At 44.1% G+C, this 15,569-nt stretch overlaps 1 protein-coding gene across 1 annotated transcript in view; it reads left to right on the forward strand.

Moving 5' to 3' along the window:
• Window positions 1–15,569, forward strand: part of LOC147701684 (uncharacterized) — a 761,267-nt gene that overhangs the window by 306,677 nt on the left and 439,021 nt on the right. Inside the window, exon 9 of the mRNA XM_086929358.1 lies at window positions 10,101–10,204. Coding sequence (XP_086785484.1) covers window positions 10,101–10,204 — 104 coding nt within the window. The remainder of the gene's footprint in view (window positions 1–10,100; window positions 10,205–15,569) is intronic.

Raw genomic sequence — 15,569 nt, forward strand, 5'->3', positions numbered from 1 at the left:
ACAGACACGATGTAAACAGAACCAATGTCACTGTAGGTCTGGGCAGCAAGCAGGCACCCCCACGTCACAGCTCCGGTACTTCAAAGCAGAGCTGCACCGTGGCTACAGAAGCGGACCTGCACCGTGGCTACAGAAGCGGAGCTGCACTGTAGTAGTCCGCTCATACATGCAGGGCATACCGGAGAAGCCCTGAGTGCCAGACTCATCAATGTAGCAGCGGGCAGCTGGGGGGCAGTAGGAGGCAGCGAGTGGCTGCAAGGTGAAGACCAAGACGGCAGTGCCGATGTCAAATGTACTTTTCGTTGTGTGGGACAACCGATCTGCATATAATGTAGACATCGGTGCGCCGATAGTCTCCTTCAGCAGCGGGATTACCGCGCCGCGAGACACCAGATGGAACTACTCCTAGCGAGGTTATTAGCGGCTAATTTCCGAGCTCCGATGGTTTGCCTACACTGCGGCAGCCATTTTTATTTTTCGAAGTTCGGTGGAACGCACGCCGTGGCTGCTGTTCTTTCTTCCTTGTTCGTTTACTCAGGCGCTTCTCAGAGCCTTCGGATATCCAGGCTCTAATATTCCGCCTCTGTGAGAGGCGAGAGGTTGGCGGCGGGCAGCCGGTGAGGCCAGGACGAGAGTGGTGTTGTCGTCCAGCAGCCGGTGGGGCTACTGCGATGTTGTCGGCTTCAGGAGCAGGAGCCCTTCAGGTATGCAGGTATCCGGTACAGGGGGGTGGGGAGGGAGCCGGGTGAGCTTCAGAACCTCCGCCGACCCTCCGTAGGCTCCACAATCCAGTGCAGGGGGGGAGGGGGGGGGGGTATCAGGGGGTGAGCTTCCGAACCTCCTCCGTCCCTCCGTAGGCTCCCCAATCCGGTGCAGGGGGGGTGGGGGTGAACTTCAAATCGACCGCCGAGCCTCCATAGGCTCGAGGCTTGTCGGGAGCAAGAGCCCTGCAGGGTATCCACACTCCGGTGCAGGGGGGTGCAGATGAATTCTCATCTGTTTGTGTGAGTGCATCTGTCAGTCTCACATTCTTGAGGTTCCTGTGGAAGGAATTTCTTTGTCACACCAGTACTGAAGTTTCCTAGAGGAAGTGAATAGAAATACACAACCAAGCTTGGCTCCTACCCCTATGTGGAACTTCAACTCTGAATTGACTGAGACGTGCCACATGCACAGCTAATGAAACTTCTTTTGAAATAGTCCTGAATTTCTTGCCACTTAAAGCTTCCTTTTTAATTGGGACCACATTCTTGTGTGCGCTAATTGCAAGTATTAACTAGCCAAGAAATCGGTCTACAGATATACAAATATAGTAGTCCAGAGATCTATACCTCACTTCATTCCAAAGGTGGTGTCACATTTCCATGTGAACCAGTAAAAGGCACTACACACTAGATATGAGTGAAGTAATGTATTTCTTGCAAGAAACAAAACAATTAAAAAGTAAGCAGTTTTTTTGTGGCACCAGAGAATAGGTCTATGTGTTAAAATGGACCATTATAAGATGGATAGTGCAAACCATTCAAATCTTACATCCTAGTGGATAACCCACTTGATCAAATCCTTGATAATAAACCTGTGTGAAAATCCATGAAAATCATGCAGTACACCTTTTGCAAACAAGAATACAATACACTAAAGCCTCCCTCAAAACTTAAATACCACTGCATAATCTATACATAGCATTCAAATCCAGAACATGTTTTAAGCCGTATAAGGAAAAAGTTACTTAACTTATATCAATAGGTTCGAGGCATGTGGGTTGCTGAATTTATATCTTAGCATAGATTGCCGCCTAGTGTTGGGTCCGGATGATTGCACCTTGTTGTCCTGGAAGAGTCTTTGAAGTATCACGAGATAGGTGACGCCTCCCCTGGACTACAGTGCGCATGGGCATCTTCTCTATCCTCAGATTGTTTTTTTTACCGCCATTGGGTTCGAATGTTATTCCTCTACTCCAACTTCGGAACCAAAACTAAACTACTTTTTAAGGCCAAAAGGCCTTCGACTTCGACGGTATTGTTCTTGTTCGGTACTTTTTGACTCAACGAAACTTTCCATCTTGATCCGGTCGTCGATGCGGGCAGTTGGGCCTTTCGACGCCACGTGGGCCTGCTGTCGATGGAAAGGAGCCCGTTCAAAAGGTGCCCACAATGCCACTCCAAATTTCCGCATACTGACACATACAGTATGCAACAAGTGCTTATCACCGGAGCACAACGAAGAAAATTCCCCAGCGTGTGCCCTTTCCGTTCGAAGAAGACCATCCGGATTCAACGGGCCGCTAGGCAAGAAATGCAGCGGCCGGAACCGGCGAACATCTTTGATGATGAACACGACCTCCCAGAAGCGGCGGATTTGGATCTAGAAATAGTCACTGTTGAGGACCAGTGGGACTCCGATGACCAGATCATGCCGGGGCAAACAGTGAGTACACAGCCCCCATCACTGCTTATCCCAAAACCGAAGGCTCCGGTCGAAGCATCGCCTAAAGGCCTTAGCCGAGATCGACAAGACTAGCCTTCAGGCTAGTCTCCGAAGCCCAAAACCAAGCCTTCTGATAGCCCTGGACCAAGTAACATTCTCCCCAAGAAGGTTGTCGAACCCAAAAGGGTTGTCGAACCGAAGAAGGCCGTTGAACCGAAGAAGGCCGTTGAACCGAAGAAGGCCGTTGAACCGAAGAAGGCCGTTGAACCGAAGAAGGCCGTTGAACCGAAGAAGGCCGTTGAACCGAAGAAGGCCGTTGAACCGAAGAAGGCCGTTGAACCGAAGAAGGCCGTTGAACCGAAGAAGGCCGTTGAACCGAAGAAGGCCGTTGAACCGAAGAAGGTTGTCGAACCGAAGGTCACCCAGCCCAAAAAGGTTAGAGTCAAGCTATAGAGCCGAAAAAGAGCCTCAAACCAAAACGGGTCGTCGATCCAAAAAACACCCGACCCAAAAAAGGCCGTCGATCCTAGAGAGTGTTGATCAACAACAGCAGGATCACAACACAAAGCCGGTCGAACCGAAAAAAGTCATCGACCAAAAACATTGAGCCTAAATAAGGCGCCGAGCATAAAAAAACGTATCAAACCAAAAGCTCCGGTTGATCAGAAACAAGTCGTCGACCCAAACAAGGTAGCCGAACCGAAAAAAACTGTTAAACCATTAAAGATTCAGAAAAGGGGGTGGTGATGGACAGAGTATCTGAATTAAGCAGAACACTCGTACCCAGTCAACAGATCAGGGCTTGATCCATCACCGTTTTTTAGCCTCACAGGCTGCTAATTCATGGAGGATTGCAAACACACAGGCTCTACTAGCTCGCTACGATAGAGCACACTGCGATCAACTTGAAGGTTTAGTGCTACACCTGCAGCACCTTTCAAAGCTCAGGCTAACAACCTCAAACAGGAAGGCAAATTTATAACCAATGCTTCCATTAAATGTGCCCTTGACGCAGCTGACACATCCGCCAGGTCCATTAATACTAGCGTATTACTATGCAGACACGCGTGGCTACGCATCTCTGGTTTTAAGAACGAGGTGCAATCCACCATCCTCAACCAACCAGTTAACCAAGACTTCCTGTTTGGCCCTGCAGTAGATACCATTTTAGACATTTAAAAAAGATACCGAAACTGCAAAATCTATGGGCGCACTGCAGTTTCAACATCTTGGAGGTTCCTTTCGTCGCTCCTCCTACAGAGGCACCACACGAGGCAACACATCACAGACTTCCTCTACATACAAAAGCAACACCCAAAGTTCCTTTAATAAAGGCTCCAGCAGAGAAGGTTATAGGGGGCAACAATAACCAGGGCAGAGGACATGGCGGCAATAACACCAGAGCCTCCACTGCTGCCAAACAGTGACTTCATCCAACTCCCTCCAGGCCATCTAACACCAGTCGGAGGCAGAGTCAAACAATTCCTACGAGTCTGGAACGCAATTACCACAGACAGGTGGGTGAGAAAAATTACCCAGTATGGTTATTGCCTAGAACTCACTTCTACTCAACCCAACATACCACCCAAACACCGTCCTATGTCCAAAGAACACATCACGCTCTTACAACAAGAGGTAACATCCATGCTAGAAAAGGGAGCCATAGAGCCATTCCCTTTTCAACACCTAGGGACAAGAGTATGCTCACTATGCTTCCTTATTCCCAAAAAGGATGGGTCTCTCAGACCAATATTGGACCTCAGACCTCTGAACCAATACATACTCTCCGAGCACTTCCATATGATTACTCTACAACAAGTACTCCCGTTACTCCAGCAAGGCGACATCCTTGCTACATTAGACCTCAAAGATGCATATTTTAATATACCTATACATCCAGCTCACAGGAAATACCTCGGGTTCACAATAGGACAACATTATCAGTTCAATGTTCTCCCCTTCCGAGTAACTACAGCAACAAGTGTATAGCAGTAGTAGCAGCACACCTCAAAAGGCAACACATTCACGTGTTTCCATACCTGGACGATTGGCTCATAAGTCAACTCGTACACGCAGTGTGAAAGCCATACGTCTTAGACACTCAAGCTGCTACATAGCCTGGGTTTTTCCATAAATTACCCAAAATCACATCTACAACCCTCCCACAAACAACATCTGGGGGCTATAATAGATACCTCAGTAGCAAAAGCATATCCAAATCCAGCCAGGATAGCCAACATGCAGACTCATTCAAAAATTTCAGCCACAACACTCTTTGCCAGCTGGATTGTTCATGCTGCTCATAGGCATGATGGCCTACGGCATATTCATTGTCCCTCATGCACGACTTCAAATACGTCCACTGCAAGAATGCCTAGCACGGCAGTGGAACCAAGCTCAAGGACACCTAAAGGACCTAGTGTTGGTAGACAGTCGCGCTTGCAACTCTCTGCAGTGGTGGAACCCACAAAACCTTTCAAAAGGGCGACTGTTCCAAGAGCCGGTCCCAAGAGTAGTACTAACAGCGGACGCATCAATGACAGGTTGGGGAGCCCACTTACTTATCCAGTATTATGGGTGTCTTTCATAGATTCGCATGCCTGAATCATTCCCTGTCGTCGAGACGGGAGTCTCCGGTACATAGAAAAGTAATGTCCTATAGACATGCATAGAGAGTAGTAGGCTAGAGGCCTCACCTTAGTAACATATCCATGTCCTTTTGTAAAAAGGACCAAACTATAGAGAAGAGCAATCCGCTGCCACCTCCCTCTAGAACCTTCCTGTCAGGAGCCTCAGTCCCTCATATTTTCTACCGCACCTTGTGCTAAGGGATTCTCCTCTGAGCTCTGCTCAGATTCTGTGTTTTTGCACTTTAATAAATAACTTTGTTGTCAAGGATTCTTTTCTACTATGGATATCTTCAAATACATTCTTTAAAGAAGGTCTGGTAAGGAAAGACTGCAAGGTATGTCGCTCTTTCTCAAGTAAGTTTTTTCAGAGGTCGTGAAGGGCGACTTTTAATATGGTGTCAAACACTAAGACCAGAAAGTAGGTTTTTTATTTTCTCCAGTGAAAGTGATGAGGCGTTGACCTCAACATCTAGGAGATCTCAAAAGAGAAGATAATCTCCTCAAACTTATTCCTCAGGGGAACGTCCTGAGAAGGCCCTCAAAAAGACCACTCATGGGTGTTCTGGGCGCAGTACTTCAAAATCTCCTCACTCTGTGGAAAAGGAGAGTAAAGAACTTGCTTTTGGAGAAAAATCATGTAAAAAAGACTACTTCTGAGCCGTCAAAATCACCTCCTCTGGTCATAGGACCCTTCAGGAAGGCGTCTTCTATACCTCATGAGGTAAAGACTTAAAAGCCAACATCGTCGACGAAGAAACCATCATCATTGCCTATTACTACCTCTTCGTCTACGATGGCCTAGTCTACGATGGCCTAGTCTACGATGGCCTAGTCTACGATGGCCTCGTCTACGATGGCCTCGTCTGCCTCGTCTACGATGGCTCGTCTACGATGGCTCGTCTATGACTGCTCGTCTAGGCGACGGCCTGTGTAAGGCGTCGACGATGGCCTCGTATACGATGGCCTCGTCTACGATGGCCTCGTCTCTGACTGCTCGTCTACGATGGCCTCGTCTATGACTGCTCGTCTAAGACGGCCTGTCTACAGCGTCGACGGTGGCCTCGTCTACGATGGCCTAGTCTACGATGGCCTAGTCTACCATGACCTAGTCTACCATGACCTCGGCTACGATGGCCTCATCTACGATGGCTCGTCTACGACAGCGTCGTCGACGATGGCCTCGTCTATGACTGCTCGTCTACAACTGCATAGTCTATGACTGCGATCTCGTCGACGGGCTCGTCGACGAGGGAAATTCTGACAATTCTGGAATCTCTTATAAAGTGGAAGAGAGAGCTGCTCAATGTTTTTTAAGATCTCAATGATCTCTCAAGAACAGGTCTGCTTTGTGTATGAATTCAAAGAACCTCTCAAGAAGGCAGTAAGGTCAATACCGATTATCGATTACCTATAGTCAGGAGCAGTAAAGGTCATGCAGAACCCCTCCTTTGTATCACCAAGAAGTATAGGGCGCCAGATACAGCACCGGCGTGTTAAACAGGAATCCTAAGCCGGACTCCGTGGTGACACAGGCGGCCCAGAAGACCTCCAGGAATCCTTCAGCCCCTTTGTCGCTTCCTCCTGATAAGGAGGCAAGAAGAGTGGACAACATTGGAAACAGGTTTTCCTCAATGTCAGCAATGACGGTAAAGGCCGCGAACGCCCTAGCGCTCTTGGGACGCTATAATAGGCAATTGTGGGCACTCATAGCCCCATACCTGTCTGAATTGCCAGATTTATCCAAAGAGGAAGTAAAGAGGATTCTGCTAGATGGTGAAGCATCGCCGTCCGGAACTATAGACTGAGCGATGGATATCGCTATGACAGGGTTCCGCCAGTTGGCTGGAGCAGCAGTCTTGCGGCTCCAAGGATGGCTAAAAGCAACCTCTTTCCGTCCTGATGTGCAGACAAAGATTTTGGACAGGCCAGTTACTATTTGGCACAAAAAATTGACGAAGCAGACACTGCGAGAGCTTTGGGCACTCTTCAGTATAAGAACCATTCCTTTAGTAGAAATCGAGGAAGAGGACAGACTTCCTACAGAGGAAATTATCAATACAAGTCTTCCTGCTCTTCAGGCCAGAGTAGACCGCAATACCAACAGCGCCAAGAACAGCAAAACAAGCAATCCTTTTTTGGGAAGTCGTCCTTTTAAGGTAAAGGACAGCGGAAATAACAAAAATCTGAATTCAAATCTTCAAAGATGCAATCTGGCATACTCTTCTATAAGGCTACATCTTGCTGCTATAGCAGCATATCTCCTAAACAGACAACACCTTTCCCTGTTTAAGGTACCACCAATCAAAGCTTTATGGAAGGTCTTAAAAGGATAATCCCTCCAAAGCACCCACCTTCACCAGTCTGGAACTTAAATGTGGTACTTACCAGACTTATGGGACCTCCTTTCGAACCACTCCATTCATGTGAATTACAATTTCTAACATGGAAGGTGGCATTCTTAATTGCCATTACCTCCCTCAGGCGAGTAAGTGAGCTACAGGCATTAACTATTCAAGAACCCTTCATGCAAATACATGCAAATAAGGTAGTATTTCCGACCAACCCAAAGTTTATGCCAAAAGTCATATCCACTTTCCATATCAATCAATCAGTAGAATTTCCAGTTTTCTTCCAAAACCCACAGTCAGTAGCTGAAAGAGCCCTACACACACTAGATGTGAGGAGAGCTCTGCTATATTATGTGGACAGGACCGAATCATTTAGGAAAACAAAGCAACTGTTTGTTGCTTTTTCACCACAACATAAAGGTAATCCCATCTCAAAATCAGGAATAGCCAGATGGATAGTTAAATGCACTCAAATATGCTATCAAAAAGCTAAACACACTCTAACAGTTCCCCAAAAGCACACTCTACGCGTAAAATTGGGGCATCCATGGCTTTCCTAGGGAATATTCCCCTTGAAGAGACGTATGTAGGGCAGCTACATGGTCTACCATACACACTTTCACTCTACACTGTTGTGTAGATGTCCTGCTGTAGGCCAGGCTGTCCTTAAAACTCTTTTTCAGACTGCTGCAGCTGGTAAAGGTGACCACCGCTAGAGGAGATACTGCTATAAAGTCTATGCTAAGATATGAATTCAGCAGCCCACATGCCTCGAACAGAAAATGCTATTTACCAGTATGCATCTGTTCTTGGCATGTAGGGCTGCTGACATTCATATTGCCCACCCTCCTCCCCGGTGCCTTTTGCAGCTGCAGGATTCTCTTTTGCATGGCCATCTTACTTTACTATACTCCATCTTTGCCACAATGGCGAAAAACAATCTGAGGATGCAGAAGATGCCCATGCGCACTGTAGTCCAGGGGATGAGTCACCTATCTCGTGATACTTCGAAGACTCTTCCAGGACAACAAGGTGCAATCATCCGGACCCAACACTAGGCAACGATCTATGCTAAGATATGAAGGTCAGCAGCCCTACATGCCAAGAACAGATGCATACTGGTAAGTAGCATTTTCCTTTTGCAGTTTTCTTGATTCACATGCGACCCACCTAGTTCTCCAATAAAGGTATAGGGGATTAGCAAAGGTTAAAGCTCCAGAACAAAGTTACATGCTATGCGACAGCCACAGCAGTGCAAAAAAAGAATCTGAAGGTAACAACTTCCTGGGAAATTGTGAACTTTCTTTTAACTTAACGAGGACAGCTCTCTCCACTTCTGACTGACACCCATAGTAGAAGAGAAGGACGAAATTGGGGAATGTTTTGGCCCAATCACTAGATGGTGAAATAGTTGGGTGAGAAACTTTGTAAAATATCATCTTTCATAAAGCTTGGGAAATATACCTGCTCTTTATAAAAATCCACTTGTTACATTTGGTCCATGAAATGAGGTGAAAGATAATGGCAGAATTCTCATTATATCAAAGTGCTAATATTATTATGTTTGTTTATTCCAGTGCTCGTTTTATGTCTGGGTTTGGATTCTGAGCAGGCTCTGAATATTCTAAATTTTTTATTATACTTAATGCAGAATATACCAGGGTTCTATTTATCAAATATTTGAATATTCACCAACTCTTTTAATGAATGGACTTCGTTTATAGCAGCTTTTTGATCGAACTAGAAGTCTGAATATGCGAGAGTTTGTTATGCCGCAGTTTTGATCATAGCAGAGTTCATGATATAATTTTTGTTCTGTCTGTACCATTGTTCTCTCTTCTTTAGTTTCTGAGGAAAGTGTCTTGTGAATTGTTTTACAAATTTACTTTTAAGCACTCTATTTTAGATCTTTTTTTCTGTAAATAAATCCAGATTAGATTTGTTATCCAACCTAGGTTGCAAATTGAGGAAGGGAAATCTACTTCAGCAAGCACTTCTCTTTGGTCCTCACTTCCCTTGTTTGCCATAACTGTGAGCATATACCACGTGGTAGATCTGACTGGTTTACATTTTATATCCGAATGACCTCTACAAGCCGTTGTTAGTCTAAATGTTGTTTGCTCCATTCTTATGTAAACATGGTTTACACATTCAAAAGTTGGTTTTGCAGTCCTAAAAGGATTTTCAGACAAAATGATTTTTTGTGTAAGCATTCATTCTCACAGGCTGTGGAAGCAGGTGGAACATAGTACCTCTGGATTTGGAGTGGTCTGAGAGTTTGTGTCCATCCACAGACTTGAATGTGTAAGAGCATTCTTTAACCCATCTCAACCCTTTCCCATCCTGGAAATTCACACCTGATAAGGGAAGGAGTAAAATGTGTTGTAAGATGAGCAGAAACAGTCCCCTTCAAAAAATGAACATGGGATGTACTGAAAATGTGTACTCATTGTTCGCGTTTTTGCATGCACAAATGTGTAAATTTTCTCATGCCATAATGGACTTTACAAACATTTGCTTGAAGTATGATTTGCTGGCCTACTTCTGTGAACGCTTGTGAATTCTGAAAGCCTTAAATCTGCACCAATGAACTTCAGTTGTTGAAGTGTAGTAGCAATATATTTATTGGGTTCACTGTGCAGACTGCATTGGCTGTGTTTACCAGCAGAGTAACTCTTAATTTCTCCTCTTACAGAGGAAATAAAGAAGAAAGTAGAAACAAATGACAGCAACGCACTGAATGGTGTTGTCATTGAACCACCAACAGGAGAAGTCAGTCCCACGCCTTCCAGTCTGAAAGTAAGATCACTGCCATTTCCCAATCAGTCACCTAAAGTTCACATGTTGAAAGATTTGCATGTCTCTCAGTAAACTCTTTTCCTTCTTTTCCTAATGCCCCATCCCCTATAAAGATCACCCTCCTCTCTGTGATTCTGCATTGACATTGAACATGCTGAGCATGATACAGCTACCTTGCTTCGCAAGAGCTCCCTTTTGCACCCTTTTGCATTGTTTTGAATAAAAGTATATTGGTTTCTGCATTGGCTTTGAGCAGGATATATCCTCTATGAACCCTTGCACTGCCTTTGACATAGGTTATCCAGAAGATTTTGTAATCTGTTGTGTGAGAACTGATTGTAGCACATCTGAATCCCTTCTGCCCAATAGTTAGCATGCTGTAGATCACCTTTTTTTAAATTGTGACAAGGCAGGAGTTTTGAAGATTGATCTTCAATGGAAGGCCCAGTATTGAATGCACATATGCACGCCATCAGTACTATTCCCAAGAGCTTATGAATTGGCTTTCAAATGCTAGGTGACCACATTAAATAAAGCATATGACGGACTCCAGTTTTTCTTGGAATTGGTCTCTATAGTTAATTGTTGAAATGTTAACACTTCTTCTACTCTTGCCTTTTAAATGTTTTTTCCCTCACTCTGCAGTAGACCCGCACCCCACACTTGCAGGATTTTAACTGTGTGAAGATGTGCCCAAACTATTGAGCTGCCCCGTGATTGTAGAATAGCTTTTTTCCTGTCATTGTAGCTTCCGTAAATTGAATGCCATGTGTTTTGACTCTAGAAAACATATTTCCATTGTCTTGAATCACCTTCTGTCTCTCCCATTTGTTCTGCTAGCGTCCGTTCTGTTATTGACAATAAAAACTCCCTTTCTCTGTTATGTGCTTAAGCTTTTTTCCTCTAAAAGTCTGTCTCTGTCTCCTGCATGTTTCGTTGTGATCCCCCTTCATTGCTATGCTTCTGTAGTGTAGACCTCAATTTTCGACTCCATTTCCTGATGCCCCTTGCCTATTTGCTCTAGCTGGTATATATCACGATCAGTACTACTTTTGCTGCTTTGCAGTTCTCCACATGTGCTATAGACCTGCATGGAATTGAGTCTTCAGGTTCTCGCGCTCTACGTCTCGGACTGTTTGTTTTCTGTTAGAAGTCTTTGCACTGGACAGTACTGTGAGATCTCGACCTTCTTTTCTTCTCCTTTTCCTGTTGTTTTCCTAACTCCTCCCATTCTACACCGCCTGCTTTCTGGTCTAATCTTTTTTGTGATGACTGTTTTTTTTTCTCATGTCTTATCCTTTCATTCCTATACCCTATGTTTCATCATTCCATCTATTCACATTTCTCAAATCCCCTCCCCCTCAATCTTTCCCTCACTGTTGAATCTATAATACTCTCTGCTTTCCCCTTTGTCTTTGTTCAATACTTAATTCTCCTTTTCTACCAACTTTACTCATTTACTCTGTGCTAAACCTTATTTTAATTCATGTTATTGAATACTTTTGTGTTTATGGTCGAATCTGTTACCTTTTTATCTACTCTTCTTTCGTGTTACTCTTCATCATATTCCCCTTGCACTTTTCTTAACTTCCCCTTACTCTGGTCCATGATAATGTATTTATTTTCCTTATAAACCTTCTTTCTTTCCTGTGACTGCTCCCTATCTCTCTTGGCCTTATACATGTCCATGTAACTTCATTTTGTTTACTTTCTCTGCCCCACCCCTTTTGATTATTCTGTAATTGATACTTGAGGGTTTTTTTCTTCCGTTTCCTTTTCTATGCCCTCTTTGGTACATATCCCCTTCTTTACCTTTGTTTCATCACCATGCTTTAACTTTTAAAAAAAAAACAACTTTTAATGCAATTTTTATCTCTTTACCCATTTTGGTGTCTTTCAATGCATCCTTTTTCCATCTGTTTGTGTGTGTGTCTGCCTTTCCCTATCGCCCCAGTCCCAAGTCATCTCCTCAACTCCATTGTTCCCTGTACCTGGACCAGTAGGTCCCTCCATGTGGCGTCAGAGCTTGCGCAAAACTGGCATCGTTCTGGTGCCCCAAAGAGGCCAAAAGGCAGCGGTGAGCATCATTCATCTTGTTGGTGGTGTGTGTTTGAGTTGTGTTCTTTGTGCTCTTCCCTCTTCCACAAATTTCAAGAATTCTTGAAGGAAATTCCACTCATTCTGCTTTATGAAAGAGATTACACTCATTAATCTCATATCATCATTACAAATGTTGATAAAAAGGTAATCATGTTCCTTACAGAAATCAGTCTTTCTATGCTCCTTCATTCTAAACAGATTGAAAATTGTCTGTTCCTCATACATGACGGAAAAAAACTTATTTTAAGAAACTTAGAGCCTTGCATGTTTTAGTTTCCCTGGGCCCCTCCCCAAGCGTTTTGTGAGCTTCACCCTCGAAAGTTAGTCCTGAACCACAACAGCCAGATCACATCTATTTTACACATAAGACTGGATGTAAGAATGGCTTTCTAGTGCGCTTTTAGTCATTTTCTTTTTTATTTATAGTACAATTAACCTTTTAGTTTTATTTGGTCTCCCTGTACAATGCATTCTCTGTAGGATAGATTTTAAGCAGTGTCCCGCACAGAGCCTACACTGTCAGTGGAAGAGGCATCTGAGACCTCTGCACTAAAATTCATTGAAGAACACTGAATAATCTACCCAAAAAGGGACAAGTACTGTAGTAAATCCTAGAGATGGCAACAGAGCAGATGTATATTCTTAAGGAATTCTCGTCTGGTTGTAGTCCGTAACTAAGCAACAACCTGTTAGTAGAAAGATAATGGCTTTATCTGCCCTGTGGCGCCCTCTTCTCTAATAAAGAGGTGGGTGCATGTACTTTGCGCGTTCCCTCCAAAAGTGAGCTCTAAGTTGCAAGACTTGTAGGCCTGTAGCATTGGAGTAGTTTTTCAAGCTAGAGTTGTTAGTACAGCATCCAAGTATTTCCTAAAGATATTTATGGGCATTTAACAACATCTCTCGCTTCCATTTGCCTCCATCTGCTCTCTGTACAAGTGTATTGGTAATAGAAAACCTAATAATGGGGGTGCTGCAACAGTGATACCATTGCTAGTAGCTCCTTTTAGATCAGGAGAAAGGCCTTTTCACCTGTGTTCGTGGAATCTTCGGGTAGGTTCATAGCTTCTGGCAAAAAAATACTAGTCAGAGATTGCATAGCGGATAACGCAAAAAGAAAAAAGAGTAAATTTACTGGAGAATTACCTCATGTGGCTTTTCAGCCACTCCTATAGTTCCTTTGAAAAAAAGATTGAAGCAATGTGCCATCTTTCTGGCCCCTTAAAACATTTTAGTTCTCATAAATAGCGAATAGTATCTCCCTAACAATTCACTTTCGTTGATTTGGAATCGTAACATTTGGCCCACTATCCATTTTTCTTTAAACCTACTCTGTATCTATTCCTTACGGTTTTATTTGGGGTTCATTTTTCTTTCTAACAAGCACACAAGTTCCTCAGCTAGTGGTGGTTAACTTTTATTAAACTATCTTAACCACAGTTCCCTTTGTCATCCCCGTTGTGCTTCTGACAACTATTTGACTTTGCTACATGCTCAATGCTCTTTTCGAAGAGACACAGCCTAATTGTTAAGTTATTTCGGTAAGGTATCATGGAAGACGTTGTTCATTTTATTTGCCGGCCAGTACCTTGATGATCTTGCTGCTGTCATTAATTTCAAAATACTTCGACCGGTAAATGAGAACAGTCATTACCTCATTCTTCAAATGTGGAAAGTGATAATTTGTCCTCAGCGTAAACAATATAAGGTTAATAGTAATGATCTATGCTACAATGCAAGCCTTTACATTCATGTAATATTTGAGCAAAGGTTATGAGACCACTGAATTTTCTTTCTTCTTGTAAGCCTGCTTCTTTCAGACTTTCCTCACTATTTGGCTCCATTTGTATCGACAGTCTTTGTGTAGAAGGTAGTAGTCTTTAATGGAGCAGTTTATATGTGTTACGGTCGAATCTCAAATGTGAGCATGCATAGAAAGCCTTTGCTGCTCACACTTGACTCAAATATGCACCTTGCACTTAGAAAAGGCTGTTTATCAGTACAGTACATACCTTGATTTAAAATTTTTAAAAATTCTCCCTTTTTACATTTAAAATGCCATATTTAACAGCGTAAAGTTACTTAACTGTGGCTTGAACAGATATTCCTACACGAGCAAGGTTTACATCTTAAATGTAGCTACAGAAACACCTATTTCTTAGGTTAGCATGCTCATAATTTGTGTTAAGTGAGCTGCTGCAGTCAAGGCGCACATTTTAAAATGTTTTAAAAAGCTTTTAGCAGGTTGCTAAAGGCTTTTTTCCTATCTTCAGTTAAAAGTGATAGAAATATTTTTTCATCACACATTTTGATGGAGACTTCCAATCGTCGATTCCTCAGCTTAGAATCCCCTGGATCTGGAAAATCTTGAGCAGTACCTCTGCGCTGCAGTGGGTGATTTTGTTCTGCTCTGCATTGGCGAAGTCCGTTGAAGTGGCATTGCAGTGCTCATATAAGCGCCACCCCTTTGCACTGATATCAGTTCCTTTCTTTCCATGCCAACAGCTCGGATCCATAGAGCTACCTCAATTTTTTTAACACTTTTTCAACCAATTGCTACTAGTGTGCTAGGAGCATGCCCCATTCTAATCCTACTGTTTTTAAGCCTTGGTTTGAATAACACAGACAGTTGTCTGTGTCTGATCCCCATTTGGTCTTTCTCTGGTGCCTGGGTCGATTTACAACTCCAAGACCTATGCCGAGGGCAGGTTGATGCACCCAAATTCGTGGGCGTGTGATGTAGTTACCCATGGCACTGAAGAAGGTGGATCTGCCCCGCTCTCTGCCCCGCTCTCTGCCCCGCTCTCTGCCCCGCTCTCTGCCCCGCTCTTGAAGCCGTTACCACAGACTATCGTGTTCACACTCAAAAAGCTATTCCTCCAAGTCTGGCAAGTTGAAGAAGAACAAGTAAAAAGTCAAATCATTCTTTAGCTTTGCCCTCCAGATGGCATGCTTTTAGGCCCCACTCCCGCACTTCACCTGTCAAGCAGGCTTCAGGGCCTGCTCCATGCAACAGAGTTCCCCAGAGTGACACCCGCCCAACTCAAAGAAGTTTGATACCACTCATGCCATCTTAGGCCACTAACACACTCTGGCGGTGCACCTTTGGGCTCCAGGTGTACCGACTGGTTTACTGCCAGTGAGTCTGCCCTGTCACCAGATGGCACTTTGGATCTCCCCCTGGATCCTGTCAAATGCTACGGGTGCCAGTGTGTCCCTCCATCCCAGTGCCGTCCATGCTGCTCGATGACTGAGCCCACGCTAATCT

This window comes from Lissotriton vulgaris, chromosome 7 (assembly GCF_964263255.1).
Source record: "Lissotriton vulgaris chromosome 7, aLisVul1.2, whole genome shotgun sequence".
NCBI classification, from domain to species: Eukaryota; Metazoa; Chordata; class Amphibia; order Caudata; family Salamandridae; genus Lissotriton; species Lissotriton vulgaris.